The sequence below is a fragment of the Manis javanica genome, chromosome 10 (genome assembly GCF_040802235.1).
Source record: "Manis javanica isolate MJ-LG chromosome 10, MJ_LKY, whole genome shotgun sequence".
Taxonomy (NCBI): Eukaryota; Metazoa; Chordata; class Mammalia; order Pholidota; family Manidae; genus Manis; species Manis javanica.
In genome coordinates this window covers 25,333,197-25,348,710 of record NC_133165.1, presented here as the reverse complement: position 1 = coordinate 25,348,710, position 15,514 = coordinate 25,333,197, and the positions used below count along the sequence as shown (strand labels likewise).

General features: G+C 57.9%; 1 protein-coding gene across 6 annotated transcripts in view; it reads left to right on the top strand.

Annotated features, from left to right (window-relative positions):
- CHLSN (cholesin) overlaps positions 1–15,514 on the top strand; it is a 122,142-nt gene that overhangs the window by 86,896 nt on the left and 19,732 nt on the right. For all 6 annotated transcript variants that reach the window (XM_017656356.3, XM_037008837.2, XM_073214921.1 and 3 more), the window contains one exon: positions 12,781–12,977. In XM_017656356.3, the coding sequence (XP_017511845.1) occupies positions 12,781–12,977 (197 nt within the window). The remainder of the gene's footprint in view (positions 1–12,780; positions 12,978–15,514) is intronic.

The following is a 15,514-nucleotide window of genomic DNA, read 5'->3' as shown; positions in this document are numbered from 1 at the left end:
AAGAGGTCCAGGAAGACCAACCTTGGGGTTAGGATACCTAATTCACGTCTCAGCTCCTGCTCAGTAGGCAGCCATTTCCCTTCTGGATGGCTGTGCCCACACTCCCTCTGCAGCTGTAACATGCTGTGAGGTCCCCTGACTCAGGTGGTGTCCTGGGGGTATTGTCTCCCATGCCTGGCTGGTGGGAAACCTCAATGGGAAGGCCAGGCAGTCTCTTCAGACTTCCTGTTCCCAAAGGCCATGAAGACTGGGTGTGAGAGAGTAAGCTTCCCACAGAGACTCCACTGACACTCCTATAAATGCAGAGGCAGTAGGGGAGTCTGTCCAGAAGTGGAAACGCTGCCAGACGCTAAGTAGGTCTCTGGCCTCAGATAAGCTTCACTTCCTGGCCTGCACCTCCCCTGTACTCTGCATTCTGTGATCTTTCCGGGGACCTCAGGCCCTGACGACTGCCCCTGCTCCCCGGCACATGAGCTTGCCAGCTGCTGGGGCTTTGGAGTCAGTCTGCACCCGGCACTCTGCCAGTCTGCATGGACCCCACAGTTGACATCTGAGCGTGTGCCCTGTGAGCTATGCCAAAGCCAGGTGCTCCTCCTCCCCTCAACCCCATCTCCCTGCCAGAGTCACACACTCCTGGCAGCTCTCCACACACCCTTCTCCACAGGCCTCCCTTTGCTCAGCTGCATGCCTCTCCTGCGCTGTTCCTGGTGGCCCCAGCTCTGAGGCCGAACCTCAGAGCTCTTCACTGTGTTCCCTGAGTCACTGGGCTCTCGATGTGCCTTGGACGGCTGGCCCAGATAATGCTCTGATGGAGGAGGACTGGGGTTGCTGAGCTTCCGCAGCGCTCCAGGGCTGACTGGCCAGTCCTGACGGCTCACTACACTGCAGCTGCAGGAGGCTGGCTCCTGTCAGAAGGACTGGCTGCCAGCTGGTTCCTCTTGCTTGCAAAGTAAGAAGGGTTCCAGACATCTGCCTTTTGGCTCCCCATGTCAGTCACTAATCCCATGGGCACCCGATCTGCACCTTCCTTCCCTCGGGTGGGGCGTGAGTACTTTCCCCAGCTCACAGCCTCTGAGGAGAGCCCAGGGGTCTTTCTGCACCTGCCTCCTTTCCTGCAAAGCCCCAGCCTGTCTGTGTTCCTTATATCTGTACCTCCATGTGTCCGCTGCCACTGTACCGTGAGCCCTCCAGGGACAGGACAGGATGTACTGTGCCTGAACGCAGGGGTGAGCAGCCTGTGAAACAGCAAGGCGTGGCCCAGATAGAAATAGCAACTTGCAGTGTCATAACACTGTTCCCAGAAACCCAGTCTGATCTTTGTGAAAAGCGGTCTGTCCCGAGGCAGTCAAACCAGTCTGCCTCCTCCCCGGAAGCGTTCTTGGCAGGGGGCACTGCTGTCCGCAGAGCCCTTTGTGCAGATGCCTGTGGACAGTGTAGGGCAGAGGGTGTCCTGTCCCTCACCCTTACCCTGCAGGCATGGGGTGGGCAGAGGGGCCATCCTTGCTGGCTCAGGACCACCTGTTCCTGAGAACTTAGAAGCTGATCACAGCACAGCCTCAGGAGAGCTGTACAGTACTGACGTCCATCAGGCTGAGCTCCATGGGACCTCTAAGAGGTTTTGTAGGGCTGGTCATCTCCCACCTGGCTACAGGACACAGATCTGTACATCAGCATTTCTGGCTTTTCCAAGCAACTGGCTATTATCAAACTTGCCTCAAGCCACAAACTCTCCTTTAAATCCTTGGGTTAAAAGACAGGCAAGAATGGAAGTCAGGCTTTGGTGTTTCTCCTGAAGTTCAGCCTGGCTGCCATAGGACTCTGGCCTTGCCGTCTCCCACAGCTTGTGGTTTCCCAGTTCTTGGGGTGTTTGCCTCCCTGCCCTGCTGGGCACAGAGCTGCACTGTGGGGCCTTCGCTTGGAAGCCCCAGGCTTCTACGGGGTGGGGGGAGGTAAGCCCCACTGTCAGCCAAGGCCATGAGATTGGAAGAAGATGGCTGTGGAGGACCCACCCCAGAGCACTGGCCTGTCCTGCAGGCCCCATCCCAGCCCTCCTTTCCCTGTGCTTGGCTGTAGGCAGAGCCCCCCATCTCATCTGAACTGGGGAGGCTGGAGCCTTTGACAGGTGTGCTGGTGTGTGTTTCTGGGAAGGGGGTTCGGAAGTTCTCATCCTGTTCCCCAAGGCCCAGATGGAACGAGCCTGAGCCCCTGGGTAGATTTGGATGAGGCAGAGCATTCTTTCTCGGAGGATCCTGTGGGGGCCCCATTGGAGAGCCTGGCCTCACAGGGCCGTGTGGTGTCAGAGCCCAGGGCTCTCAATTTCAGGGAATCTGAGCCTAGATGAGAAAGAAGCACTCAGTTTTCACTACCTCTGACTGAAATGTAGCATTTTCTTCCACTCTGAAAGTTGGCCACAGAGCGTGGGTGGCTTTGGTGGCACAAGACAGTGACAGCATCTCTGTGTTCCCTGCCTCAGCTCCTGCACTGTCAGGAGCTCATTAGACCTGCCACGGTGCATTACTGCCGCACAGTTGGTCTTTTTTATATTCTGATAGGTACTCCTATCAGAGTTTGAGCCCATGTGTCCTGTGTCATGCATTTAAAACCCCAAGGAGCCTACAGGCTGCACCACATTGCATAGTCCATGGAGTCGCCGGGCTGAGTGAGGAGGCCCTGCCCTGGACAGCCGCTCTGGACTGGGGCAGCCACGCTCCCTGTCCTCCAGGAGCTCACTTATATCTGGCTGTGAGCTCCTCGAGGCCAGAGCCCATGTCTGCCTTACTGTCAGCACCGCCAGGACCTCGGAGCCATTGCACCCACCCCACACAGCCTGCCACAGCAGGGTCCCACCATGTGGCTTGGCTGTGCAGTTTATAGAAGTGATCTGAGTTGTTGATGCATAAGTTTTAATTAGGATTTTACAAACAATGAAAGGGGGAAATTTTGTTCCTGTTCCATTCCTGTAGTAAGAGACAACTAAGTACATTCACGTTTGTCCAGCCAAACAGGCAGTGGTGAGGGGCGTTGGAAAAATCAGCCTTTGGGAATTGAGTTCAGAGGTCCATTCATCCTGTCCAGGCTCAAGCCCTGTGTTGCCTCTCGCAATGGCATGTGCATCTAGATACTCTAGAATAAAAGGTCTAATTAAAAAATTGTGGGAAATGCTCTTTTATTCATCATTTTTAGCAAATGAAAAAGTAATTTGCTCTCATGCGTTACAGTTTTAGTGATATGGTACTAAGTCTGATGAAGTTTTCTAGTCTTCATCCCAGAGTGGAACCTGAAGGTACACAGCTGGGGATGTGAATCCTGCCGTTGAGAACTGGAAGGAAGAGGGGGCTTTGCCTTGGACCAGCTTCCATTTTTCTGCTGCTCTGCTCTGGGCCTGGTCTCCAGCCTCTGCCAGAAGCTAGCTGATCGCCCCCTGCCTGCCGTCCAGCTGCAGTTGGTGAGAAACAGCACTGCCCACTTGCTGTGACAGTCAGGCCCCACTCCTCGAGGCTTGTACCCCAGGGTGACCTGACAAGCAGCCCATGCTCCTGGCTCCTGTGCCAGACCCTTTGTTGAAGCACCTTCGCAGCCACTGCCTGATAGCACTTTGAAGGAAGAAGAGGGAGCCAGACCCCAGGCTCTGTACCCTGTAGTGTGATGCTCCTAAAACTACTCAGGACAGCAGGAAGTTCTGGTTCACAGGTGACAGCTCTGCTCTCTCCACCAGGCGGGCCCCTCCTGACCTGTGCTGTGGGCATTACAACGATCTGCTGGCAGTGGGGTCATGTAAATGGCTTGATCTTACCTGAGTTGCAGAGCCCTGACCTCTGCCCCCCATCCCACACAGCCTGAGGCCCCCAGCAGTGCAGGGCTCACGTGGGCAGCCTCTGCATCCCCTCCTCCCAGAGGCAGCCGGCAGATCCTCCGGGACATGCATCTGGTCCTAAGGTGAGGCTTAGGGGGGGGATCCCCACTCCCACACCCCCTGCTTGGAGCACAGGCTGGGTTTACCCTAGGGAAGGAGTAGACCCCAGGAGAGTGGGAAAAGGGCTTCCATCCTGGTGACACCTATGTCTGGAGGTTTGGTGAGATGAATCTCAGACTAGTCTTGGGGCATTGGGTGGCTCAGGAGGGACATGGGGCAGCTCTCAGCCAGAGCCAGTGGGGGGTGAGATGGGGTCATCTGGTGTGGGCCTGGGGACACTCAAGCAGGCTACCCTGGCTTTGGTGTCAGCTGCCCCCCTCTGGTTTTTGGATCAGGTTCTCACCAGGGTACTGAGCTCCGCACAGACCCAAGGGCTCCCAGCCCCACAGCTATGAGGGGACAGAGCATCGAGTGTTTTTCTGCACTGTGGTCCCTTCTCAGTGCTGAAGCACAAGGAGGTCTGGCAAAGGCAGGCTGCTGTGCAAGGACAGTGCACACGTGGCCTGGGGAGTCGCATCCGGCAGGAAGGAGCCGGTGCCGGCTCTGCCAAGTTCAGGCTCTGCTTCCCGACTGGTCGGCCTCCAGAGGTGGACGGGACCTTAGACCCAGGGCCTGTGTGCTCTCCCCTCAGTGGGAAGGAGCCATGGCTAGCAGTGGCCGCACATCCTCACCCCAGCCGCTTCCCAGCTTGTCAGGGTCCAGGGTGCAGAGCTTCCCCTCCCCAGGTGGCTTTTCTGCAGGCCCATGGGTACCCTCCTCCCAGAAGCTGAGTGTGGAGCCTTGTCTGGCCGTGTGGTGGGGTCAGGCAGGACTGAGTTCAAGTGCTGACTCTGGCCTGCTGGGTGACCTCATGCAGAGCACACAAGGGCTGTGCTGTGGGCATCCGAGCTCACAGTGGAGGATTTGGATCTTTATGTAAATTGGGGTGGGTCCTGAGTCTTTTGTCTCCTGCTGGAGTTTTTCTTCTACCACATTTTGAAAAATGAAATGCCTCAGAAATAAAAAGGTATGACTCTACTGTGCAAATAGGTGGAGGTAGGATCCCCCCGTGAGCCTGGGATGCTGGGTCCTCAGCAGCTCCACGGTTTCTGAGTTTGGGCTTCTGCACAATATTTCACCGAGGAAAAAAGTTCGCCTTGCTTTGAAAAACCTTGTGCACATTGCATCTGGTAGCTCCTGTCTTCCAGGTGTGTCTGGACAAGTCCGTGGTGCGTCCCAGCTCTCCTCAGCAGCTGGAGGTGGGCCTGTTCCATCTTCCACATCCTGTGTGGCATCCTCCACCGCTCTTCCTCTTCCGGAACTGGCCCTGCCTGGCTCTGCCTGCTGAGCTCGGCCTTGTCAGGAGGCTCCCTGCCCGTGGGACGGGGCCTCCTGGGGGTGGGTGGCTCCTTCCCTTAGCTCTCCAGGTGAGGGACAGCACTGTACCTTTGCTCCTGGGGTGCTCTGGGAATGACAGTGACCCTACTCCGGGTCAGAGAGCTGCTGTTAACCCTTCCAGAGCCTGAGTTTGGGCCCAGAGGCAATGCCAGATGCCTGAGTGCAGAGAAGTTGGACATTTCAACCAGGGTGCCTGACATAGCTGTGAAAGGTGTAGCTCATGACGGGGCATGGGTGGCATCTCCCTGTGTGTCATGTGGTGGGCCCAGGAGGAGCCAAGTGTGATGTCTCATTTAACAGACAGCCCAGCTCAAAAGCAGATACTGCCTCCTGGTCTGTGGGAAGGGGTCTGGGTGGGTCACACCAGCCAACCCTGTGTATGCCGCCATGGCAGGGCCCAGGCATCTGGGTGTGGGGGAGCATGGCCAGCGCTGTGGTTCCTTCCCGGGCACATGAAGCCCTCAGCAGGCTGTGGGAGTGGCTGCAAACAGAAGCACTGGACCCTGCCTCCCGTGGTGCTCCACTGGGTCTGGGTGATGGCCTTCAGTGATACCCTTACAGCAGATCTTCAGCTGCCCCCATTACCCCACATTTCCAGCCCCCCAACTGCAGGGTGGGGCTGGTGTTGGCCTGTGGCTGCAGGATCTCCTGGGAAGCCTGCCCCTCATGCTGACTGACAGAGGGTCCACAGGGCTGCTCATCCCCAAATTGACATGGGGACTGGAAAGCCTCACTCTGAAGGCCTGGCACCATGTTGGGGTGCAGAGGGGACCCCAGGAAAGGAACAGGATACCCTGTAGGTTTTGCACCTTGCACACTCACCCATCCTGCCGGCTACTGCTTGTGTTTTTTGCAAAAATGAGCTGCTACAAAAGGTTCCTGAAGTTTCCTTGTCCCACCAGCGAGAGCCCTCACAAGGAGGGGGTTTGCCACCAGCATGTCCTCTGCAGAGTGAGACCACACATCTGTGGCCAGGGATGCCCCTGGCTCCCCTGCAGCACTGTGTCCAGCCTGGGCCACTGCCAGGCCCCCTGGGACAGTTGGGCCTGGCAGACACAGGGCCTCTGGTCTTCAGATGGCCCGAGAGTTTGTCAGGGCAGCTGGGGTTGGGACAGGGCCGTCAGGGTGGGCTGGTGGAGATGGTTCTCTGGTGTGTGGTTGGCAGCTCAGTCTGCTTGGCAGGGTGTCTGCACACCATGTTAAGGCCCTAAATTACTGTGAGTGTGACTTTTGACTGCCCAGAGCAGGTGGGCGAAGCTGGGGAACCAGAGCCCTCTGGAGTACCCTACTTGGGCCGACACTTAGGGAGCACCAGGTGCTGTGCAGCCCTCAACCCTGGACCTGTGGGGCCCTGGCCTGCCCCAGGGAACTGTTGTGTACAGTGGACCCAGGTTACAGGTGTGCTGGGCAGTGGACCCGGTGCAGCCACACAGATGTGCAGCCAGCGAGCCCCCGCCCCCCAAGAGGGGATGTGCAGGGAGAGCCCAGGACAAGGAGGGCACTGCAGGGATGCGCCATCCGGCTATCCACAGCCAGCACCACCCCCACGGCCTTGGCCGAGTGCACACCAGAGGTGGCAGGGTCCCTTCATGAGAGGGCATAGAGGGTACAGGTGCCGTGGCTGCCAGGGGTCCTCCAGGGCACCTGTTGTCATGGCAGGCCTGTGCTCACAGGTGGCCTCGTGAAGGAAAGGATGGAGAGGACACATGGTGTTTGAAACCATCTGCCATCCCAGCGCCCACAGCTGGCATTGCCCGTGCTTCACGGAGCTGAGTGTTCCCCAGGCTCTTTCTCCCCACGTGTCCTGTCGGTTGGAGTTTGTAGAACCCTGCTCTGGCTTCTGTGGATCCCTTAGTGGAGAATGGTGCCGGGTTTCCCCCTGGGGCTACGCGGGCTGGGGCGCTGGAGGTTCTGCCTGTCTAGGACCGGGGGCAAGCACTCCCCCGTGGAGCCCCAGCCCAGGAGCCCCTGCCTAGGACAAGAGTGGAAAGGTGCCTTCTTGGGACCTGTCTGCGTTCTTGTTGGCCTCCCGCCCTTGAGGGTTTTTCTGTCTGGGGTGAGGCTATGGAAACCTTTCAAATGAAGTTAGTGCCCTTTCTCAGTGTCCCTTGCAGGAGTCACTGGGGTAAAGGAAAGTGTCATTCATTTTGTGCATCGCATCTGCTCACAGCACCAGCTTTTCTCTGTAGCCTTGCTGTGGTTCCCCTTTGTTCCAGGGCTCCACCCAATCCCCCAGTTTGTGGGACATTTGGTGTGTGGCTTTTTGAGTGCATGTATGGGGTTTTTTCATTGCCTGTAAGCTGGGAAGATTTTACTTTCTAAACGCATCTCTACCACACTGCGTTGTTACTTATGTAGTCCACAAAAAACGTCGTGCTGAAACAAGACAGTGGAGGTGAAGTTCGGGGTCCCTTGGCCATGCTGGCCCCTCGGTGCCACAGCCATTGTCTGGACAGCCTGCCTGGAGTTGCCCACACACAGTGCCTGACTTTTGTGCCTTTTGAAATTTAACCGTAGAGACGTCCAATTATAGATGAGAACACATTGCTGATGCTTTATTTCACGTAATAGCAGATTCTGTATCTTGTCCAATCTCAAAACCCAGAGCGCAGCAGGGCTGCAGTGTGGTTCAACTGTTTTCTGAAGTTCTGTGCTTGCACCCCTGCAGTTAGACACCCACTCATGCATCTGCGCGCCTGTTTGGGGAGCAGTGGTGGTCCAGTTGTGGAGAGGGCCCTGTAGGCGTCTACAGGGTGGGGCCGGGCGGGGCAGGGGGCACTCCCGGGCAGCTGTGGTCCCCCTCATGCCCCACCCCCTTTTCTTAAGGCCCTGTCTTCCCCTGAGTTTGTCCCCAGAAGGGGCCCCAACCAGCTGCTGTTACTGGGCTCCTGTGTTCCTTTTAAGATTTTTCGTTGTTTCCATAGTTTGTCCACTAGCCCTTGGGCATCTCTGGGAGGTGTGTGCAGTAGTGCTGAGTAGGTCAACACTGTTATTTGCTAATTAAAACCTCATTCTTCGGAGAGTTATCAGATCAGCGGCGACCAAAGAAAGCTCGTTCTCAATCAGAAGGAAAATTGTATTAAACCCTGTTCCACTAGGATCAGCGGCTGTATGAAAGCTGGCGGACAGCCCCTGGCAAACACGTTGACGTGTTTTTGCCCCCCTCCTTACCCTGCTCCCACTGGTCTCCAGCTGTGGTCCCAGAACCAGCTGGCCTCTGCCCTGGGGCCTTCGACCCCTCCACCTTCCCCTGGGTCCCATTCTGCCTCCACCAATTTACACATTTCCCAGCCTGCAATTCTCCTAGGGTATCACCCCAAAACAGCTGTGGTCGCTCACGTCATGCTGGCAGCAATGGGAAACCCACCTGGCTGGGGCCAGAAATGCTGAGACTCCCACAGAAACTGAGTGAGGCCAATGGTGAGCAGCTGCCCCGGCCCTGGCCAGATCCCTTCTTGGCACAGCCCTCCCCCGCTGCCACCTTCCTCTTTTCCTTCCAGCAATGGAGGAACAGGAGGCACAGATTCTATACTGTCACTGAAACCATTGCTTGGGTTCGTAGGGCACTGGCTCAGGAAAAATTAAAGACAGTCTTTGACCAAAGTCAAGTCCACCCCAAGGGCAGCTGGGCACTCCTGAAAGGCTGGGAGGTGGTCAAGCAGAGAAGCAACAGCGGTACCCCACACCTGCCCTGGGCAGCCCGCAGACAGGCATCTCAGAGTCCCCACTGCCCCCGATTTCCAGGTCAGGGCAGCCGCAGGGCCGCTGCTCTCGCCCTAGTATCCAGGGTGGGCAGCTTGGCCCCTCTGCAGCCTTGCTGCCCTGTGGCAGTTAGAGCACCACTCGGCCTTGGGCATAATCAGGGGCCATTGTGTTCGGGGCTGCAGAATGAGGCAGTGTCCCTTGTGGGCCCCCCAGCACTGCCTGACCCCTCTGACAAACTCTGAGCCACTCTGGGGCTCAGCACCACAGAGTCAGGTGTTGCCCCAGAGGCACCCTGAAGGGGAGGGTGAGGCTGCACCTTGCAGGGAGATGCGTTTCCCTTACTGGGGTAAACACAGTGAAATGCACAAATCCTAGACTACATCTGGTGTGGATTTGGTGTGTTTGCACTCATGTAACCACCTTGAGCAAGATGTCAGACGTCCCCACTACTTTTCCCTCTTCACTTCAGTTCATCCCAGTGCCCCATGGCTGCTACCAGTCTTTTCTCTGTATTTATGAATCTGTTTTGTTTGTTCGTTTGTTTTGCTTTTTAGATTCCACGTGTGAGAGAAATCAGCTGGTGTTTGTCTCTCTCTGACTTATTTCATTCAGCATAATATCCTCTAGGTCCATCCATGTCGTCACAAATGGCAGGATTTCCTTCTGACGGCTGAGTAATGTTCCATCATGCGTATGTACCACGTCTCCATCCATTTATCTGTCAATGGGCACTGGGGTTGCTTCCGTATGTTGGCTGTTGTAAATAGTGCTACAGTGAACATAGGTTCTCCTGTGGGTAGATTTCCAGAGGTGAAGTTGGTGGTTTGCATGGTATTTCAGTGTTAGTTTTTGAGGTGCCCCCACACTGTTCCCCATGACAGCCATACGCCCAGGGTCCCTTTTCCCACATCCTCACCAACACTGGCCATTTGTCTTGTTGACAGCTGCGCCCTGGCTGGTGTGAGGTGACCTCACTGTGGCTCTGATCTGCATCCCCCTGACATCACGATGTCGGGTATACTTTGCTGTGTCTGTATGTCTCCTTTCCTCCTTCCTTGGGGAGCCCCTGTCCTCACCTCCAGGCCAGGCTGGCTGTTCACAGAAGGGATGCCCATGTGCCTTCTTCCAGGGCTCCTCGTGGGTGCTGGGGGACTGCGGGCTGGAGAGGGGCCGTCACATGCTCCCACCCAGTACTGTTGGCAGGAGAGGGGCCCTGGTGGTTTTCCTTGGCAGGAGCCCGAGGGAGGCAGCAGGATGAATGCCCACAGGCCTGTTGGGGTTCAGAAAGGATGCCTGGCCCAGTGGGAGGGCCATCCCTGCAAGCTGACTGCCTGGGGCCTGGGTCCCCTCCTCCTTGGTCTCGGGTCAGAAGTTCCTCACTCGATTCACATACGGTGGTTGGTCTGGCCCATCTAACATTCGATGTCTAGTTAGAACCAGCCTTAAAACAGATTTCACCTATAAATCTGTTTCCAGTTCTCTTGAGAGGCCTGTTGGCCTGGGCCATGCCAGGGTGAGGGCCCCTACTTTGACCCGGCCCCTGCCTGGCACACTCCCATGACCTGCCTGGCCCCTGGCACTGCCAAGGGTTGGCCTTGCACCTCTCTGAGCAGCTCCTCTGAGAAATACTTAGTTCCCTGGGGACACAGAGTGTGGGCCCCAGCCACTGCCATGGTGGGGGCACTATTGGCTAAGGCAGGAGTGATTTAAAGAAGCTATTTCTGCAGTTTCCAGGTTTGTGTAGACAGAGACCCTTAATGCTGGGTGTCATAGAAACCCTAGGAGAAATGGCTGGACTCTTCAGTGGCGCCTCCTCATGTGGGGCTGCACCCACACCTGTGCTGGGAAACATCAGGCTCAGGTGCCTGCTGCCAGCCCACGGCCCTGGCTGCCCTGTACTGCCTCCTTCCTGTGCCCTTCTGCAGAGACCACGCCCCTCTCAGAGCACCCCAGCAGTCCTTGGAGGGGTCAGGGCCCCCCTCATATGACCAGGCCCTCGGCCTCGGGGACAGAGGGTGCTGCCGGGGCTGGTGGCCTATGGAAGGGTCCTGGCAGGTGCCCTAGGCCCCCCACTACCATGGTCCTTACCTTTCAGGGACTTAGGCCTTGGTGGCTGGCTCCTTGCCACCTGCATGGCTGCAGAGGGGCAGGGACTGGCCTGTGGGTGGAAGGTTGTCTGTCTCCTCTCAGTGCCAGCTTGTCTGTGGTGCCCCCCAGCCTGTTGGCATGGGCACAGGAAGTAGGCCCTGGAGGGCCTGAGCAGGTAGATGGGGAGAAACAGGCCTTTAGCGAGGTCCACAACTCATCATCAAACCCCTGTCTCCCAGGCTTCAGTGAACCCCACTCAAAACCAAGTGCCCCTCTGGCAGCTGCTTGGGCTTGGAGCCCCTGCTGGCTCCTCTGGGGGCTCGGGCATTCCTGGCCCTGGAAGCTGGTGTGGTAGTGGGCACCCATCTTTGGACACTTGTTTGATTGGTGGGAGGTGGCAGTAGGGGAAGGATGGCTCCAGGAGGCTACCACCCCCTGGGGGACAGAAGCCAGTCCTTCACTGTGCCCACCTGCCCTCAGGGAAGGTGTGCAGCACCCAGGCCCCTCCTGTTCTCAGGGCGGGGGGCTGCTCCCCTGCTCTGTCTGTAGGCAGGGTGCACACAGCTGCCATTTCTCCCTGTTTGTACAGTAAGAGCCAGGAGGTCCATGAGTGTGTGTGTGTCACAAGTGTGTGAGTGTGAGCACATGTGTCAGGAGGGTGTGAGTATATGTGTCAGGTGTGTGTGAGAGAGTATGTGTGTCAGGAGTGTGCATGTAAGTGTGCGGCTGCCAAGGCCCTCCCAATGCAGCCCTGAAGCCACTGCAGGCTGGTGAGTTCCAGCTGGTTTTATAGGAGGCAGAGAGGGGAGCCGAGAGAGCTGCGCCATGGTTGTAGAAAGCTCCGGAAGGAAGGAGCGGGTGTGGAGTGGGAACACAAAGGTTGTCACGGGACAAAGTTGTGTGAGGGGATCTGCTGGTGATGGGGAGGGGAGGGAGAAGGAGGGGAGGGGGCAGGAAGGGAGGCTGCCCGTGAGCAGGGCGCTCGCCCCTTCCTGGAAGTTTGGGGGCAGCAGCCCAGCCCCTGGTGCATCCGCCTGGATCAGCAAACACGGGTGTTCTGGGTTTTCTAGGAGGAAGGGTGGACCGTGACTGCCGTCCCCGCAGCCCCGCACCCATCTTTGGACACTTGTTTGATTGGTGGGAGGTGGCAGTAGGGGAAGGATGGCTCCAGGAGGCTACCACCCCCTGGGGGACAGAAGCCAGTCCTTCACTGTGCCCACCTGCCCTCAGGGAAGGTGTGCAGCACCCGGGCCCCTCCTGTTCTCAGGAGTGTGGGGGGCTTGCACACTAGAAGGGGTCAGTGCATGCTGTTTGTTGAAGGAAGCCTGAGTCCCCCTTGAGCCAGGCCCCCACCCATGAGGATCACAGGAGGGTGCGGCTTTCCACAGGCCCAGAGCTCCGTCTGCAGGTGCACGGGAGGAACATCCACCACAGGCAGCTGTGACTCCGGGGTGCTGGGGGCAGCAGCTATACCTGGTCTTCCCCACAGGGCCTCTGAGTAGGTGCTGGTCCCCAGAGTACAGGACTCTGTGTACCCCCTCCTCAGTTACAGGGCAGGGAGGGGTTTGCGGAGCCTCATGCATGGCTGGGAGACCGAGGGTCCCTGGCTGAAGCCCATCCACCACTGGCGGTGCCTAGATCAGTGCTCCCCTTCCCTTCCCAAAGCCCTGACAGGCTGGCAACCCCTTGCCTTTCAGGGAACAGCAGCATGTGGGGCTGCGCAGGAGACGGACCTTGCACTGTCCCCTGAGCAGAAGAGAGTCCTGGAAAGGAAGCTGAAGAAGGAGCTCAGGAAAGAGGCAAGGAAGCGGCTGCGGGAGGCAGGCGCCGCCCCCACCCCCAGGCTGCCAACCCAGCGCTCCGGGGCCCAGCTGGCCCTGGACTACCTCCATGGGTAAGTAGAGCTCCTTGCACAGCCTGGGAGGGCTTAGAGCCGAGGGCCCAGGTGGTGTGGTTCAGAGCCAGCTCCCCGGGGACCCCTGGGCCTGCGGGGGCAGAGCACCTGGGACGGTACAGCAGGAGACCTCGGAACCAACCGGTCTACTAGAAGCAGGCAGAGGCTGGCCTGCGTTGGCAGATGCATAGCAGACTACTTTGTACCAGAACGTTTAGGAGCCTCTGTGGGGGCTCAGAGTCACATATCCTGGCAGGGCCCCTGCTGGTTTTCCTCTTGCCGGGAAGCGGGTTATGATGGGGTTATGCTTTCTGCAAATCGAACTCACTGTACTCACACGGCAGAGCTGGCAAGTTAAGTCTGAGAGGGTGGCCTTCCCTGCGCCTGGCCATGTGGACACGCCGGGAGGGCGGCCATCCCTGCGCCTGGCCATGTGGACATGGTGGTGCTCTTGCTGTGGGCAGTGGCTTTGAGACAGTCCCCTGTCACACAGGTCCCATTTAGCATGTGCCATTGGTGGTTCTAGCGTACGCACAATCACACAGCCAGCTGTTCTGCCTTCACCAGCCCAGGGGGTGGTAGCCGCTCACCCACACTCCCTTGCACGGAATCATTCAGTGCATGGCCTCCTGGGCCCAGCTTCTGTCACCAAGCACCCACCTGCGGGAGAATGCCATTCCTTCTTGGCAGAATGGTATTCCGTTGTTTGTGTCCAGACAGTCTGGTTCATCCAGTGCTAAACAGGGCATTTCCTTCTTCTAGCTGTGAACTATGCTTCAGGGCACACGTGTGTGGGTTTTGAATGGACCCATCTTCCTCTGCTGCGGGTATACATGGAGGAGTGGACCATGGGCCCCAGGGTAACAGGAGCATTCCCACTGCTGAGGATCCACTTTGGATAATCTGGGAGCCAGCTGAGCTCCACTCTGACCCCCTCCCTGGAGGGGTCACCAGGTGCGTCTGTGACAGACTCAGGGCGCTGTGCCCATAGTGAGGAAGACAGGATGCTCCCGGGATCCGCAGCTGCTCTGTGGGGACAGCTGGCCAGTGGTGGACACCCTCATGGGGTGGGGGCCTTCTCACCTCTGGCTGGAGTCCTTGCTGTCCTGGGAGTGTGGGCCATCTGGCCGTGGAGGACAGGAGAGGGACAGTGAGTTGGCCCAGGGGAGGTCAGCACAGCCCATTTGGCTAGGGGCCCTCCCCACTTTCATAGAACCCACTAGCCATGGATTTTCAGGGGGTGCTTTCCTCTGAAGAGTCATCTGGGAGATTATCCCCGTCAAGAGGTCATTGCCATCCATGTCCTATGTGGTGGTCCCAGAGATAGCAGGTGGCAGTGTGCAGGGAGCTCAAGCCAGGGCTGAGCCGACTCTCCATCCAGGGAGGTGGCCGATATCCCTGGGTGTGAAGGAGTTGGTAGGAGGATGCTTGGCAGGGCAGGAGCATTGAGTTGCAGAAGGTGTTGCAGGTCGGGAACCAGCGAGTCAAGCAAAGGGAAAGGGTACCACTCCAGGCTGGGAGGGCCTGCCTCGAGGTGGCACACTCCCAGACTAAGAGGCAAGCAAGGCCAGGAGGCCCTGGGCTGTGTTATCCTGGGGACTGTGACCTGGAGTGGGTTAGGGCCCCCATGAGCTGGTGCCCTCACCCTCAGCAGGCCATTGGGGCATTCGAGGAATAAATGGCCTGGGAGCAGGGAGCTTGGACATAGGTCAGTAAGGGGCAGGTGTGAGCCTCGTTGACCAGTGACAGGTGGAGACTCCAGGGCTGAGAGCTGTCCACGCCTGGTGCCACAGATGCAGGGGAGCCCACCCCAAGGCCAGAGTAGTCAGGGAAGGCTTCCTGGGGAGGTGCTCAGGCAGACCAGGCTGTGGGCCAGAAACCACAGTGCCAGGAGGGTTGTGCAAGCCCAGGACAGGGCGGTGACCAGGCCCAGAGTAAGGGGTCTCATACCATCTCTCCCTATAGCATAGTGAGAATCCAAAAAATAATGGCCTGGAGGTGTCTTGAAGGCCTCCTGCTACTTGAGATGACATGCCACTGGTGGTGGCATCACTGCCCTGCTGGCATTCTCCCTGCCATCACCATTGTCACGGGGCGGGGCTCAGAACCAGGAGCTGGGTTCAGGGACAGCATTGCTGGGAGGCCCTGCAGGGAATTCTGAGAAAGCTGGCAGGGCTGTGGGGCTGTGTACGTGTTGTACACGCGTATGAGCCCAGTGACAGGCTGGGAAGGGCATGGTGAAGACAGTAGGGCTGTCAGAGCCCTGTCTTCTAGGAAGAAGTTTGGAGTCACCTGGCTCTTCTGGGCTCTGTATGAAGCAGAATGTTCCTGGAACTGGGCTGAGCAGCTGGTGAGTCAGCTGCTCAGCATCCTGGGGTTCTGCCCACCTCCCTTTCCTGCCTTGGAAGCAAGGGAGGCTGTGGGCAAGCACCAGACTCCACCACATTTCTCCTCTAAGGCTGGGGATTCTTGGGGACAGCTGGGCCCAGCAGGCTTACAGCTGGTGGACACACTCGTGCCTGCCACCCCACAGCCAT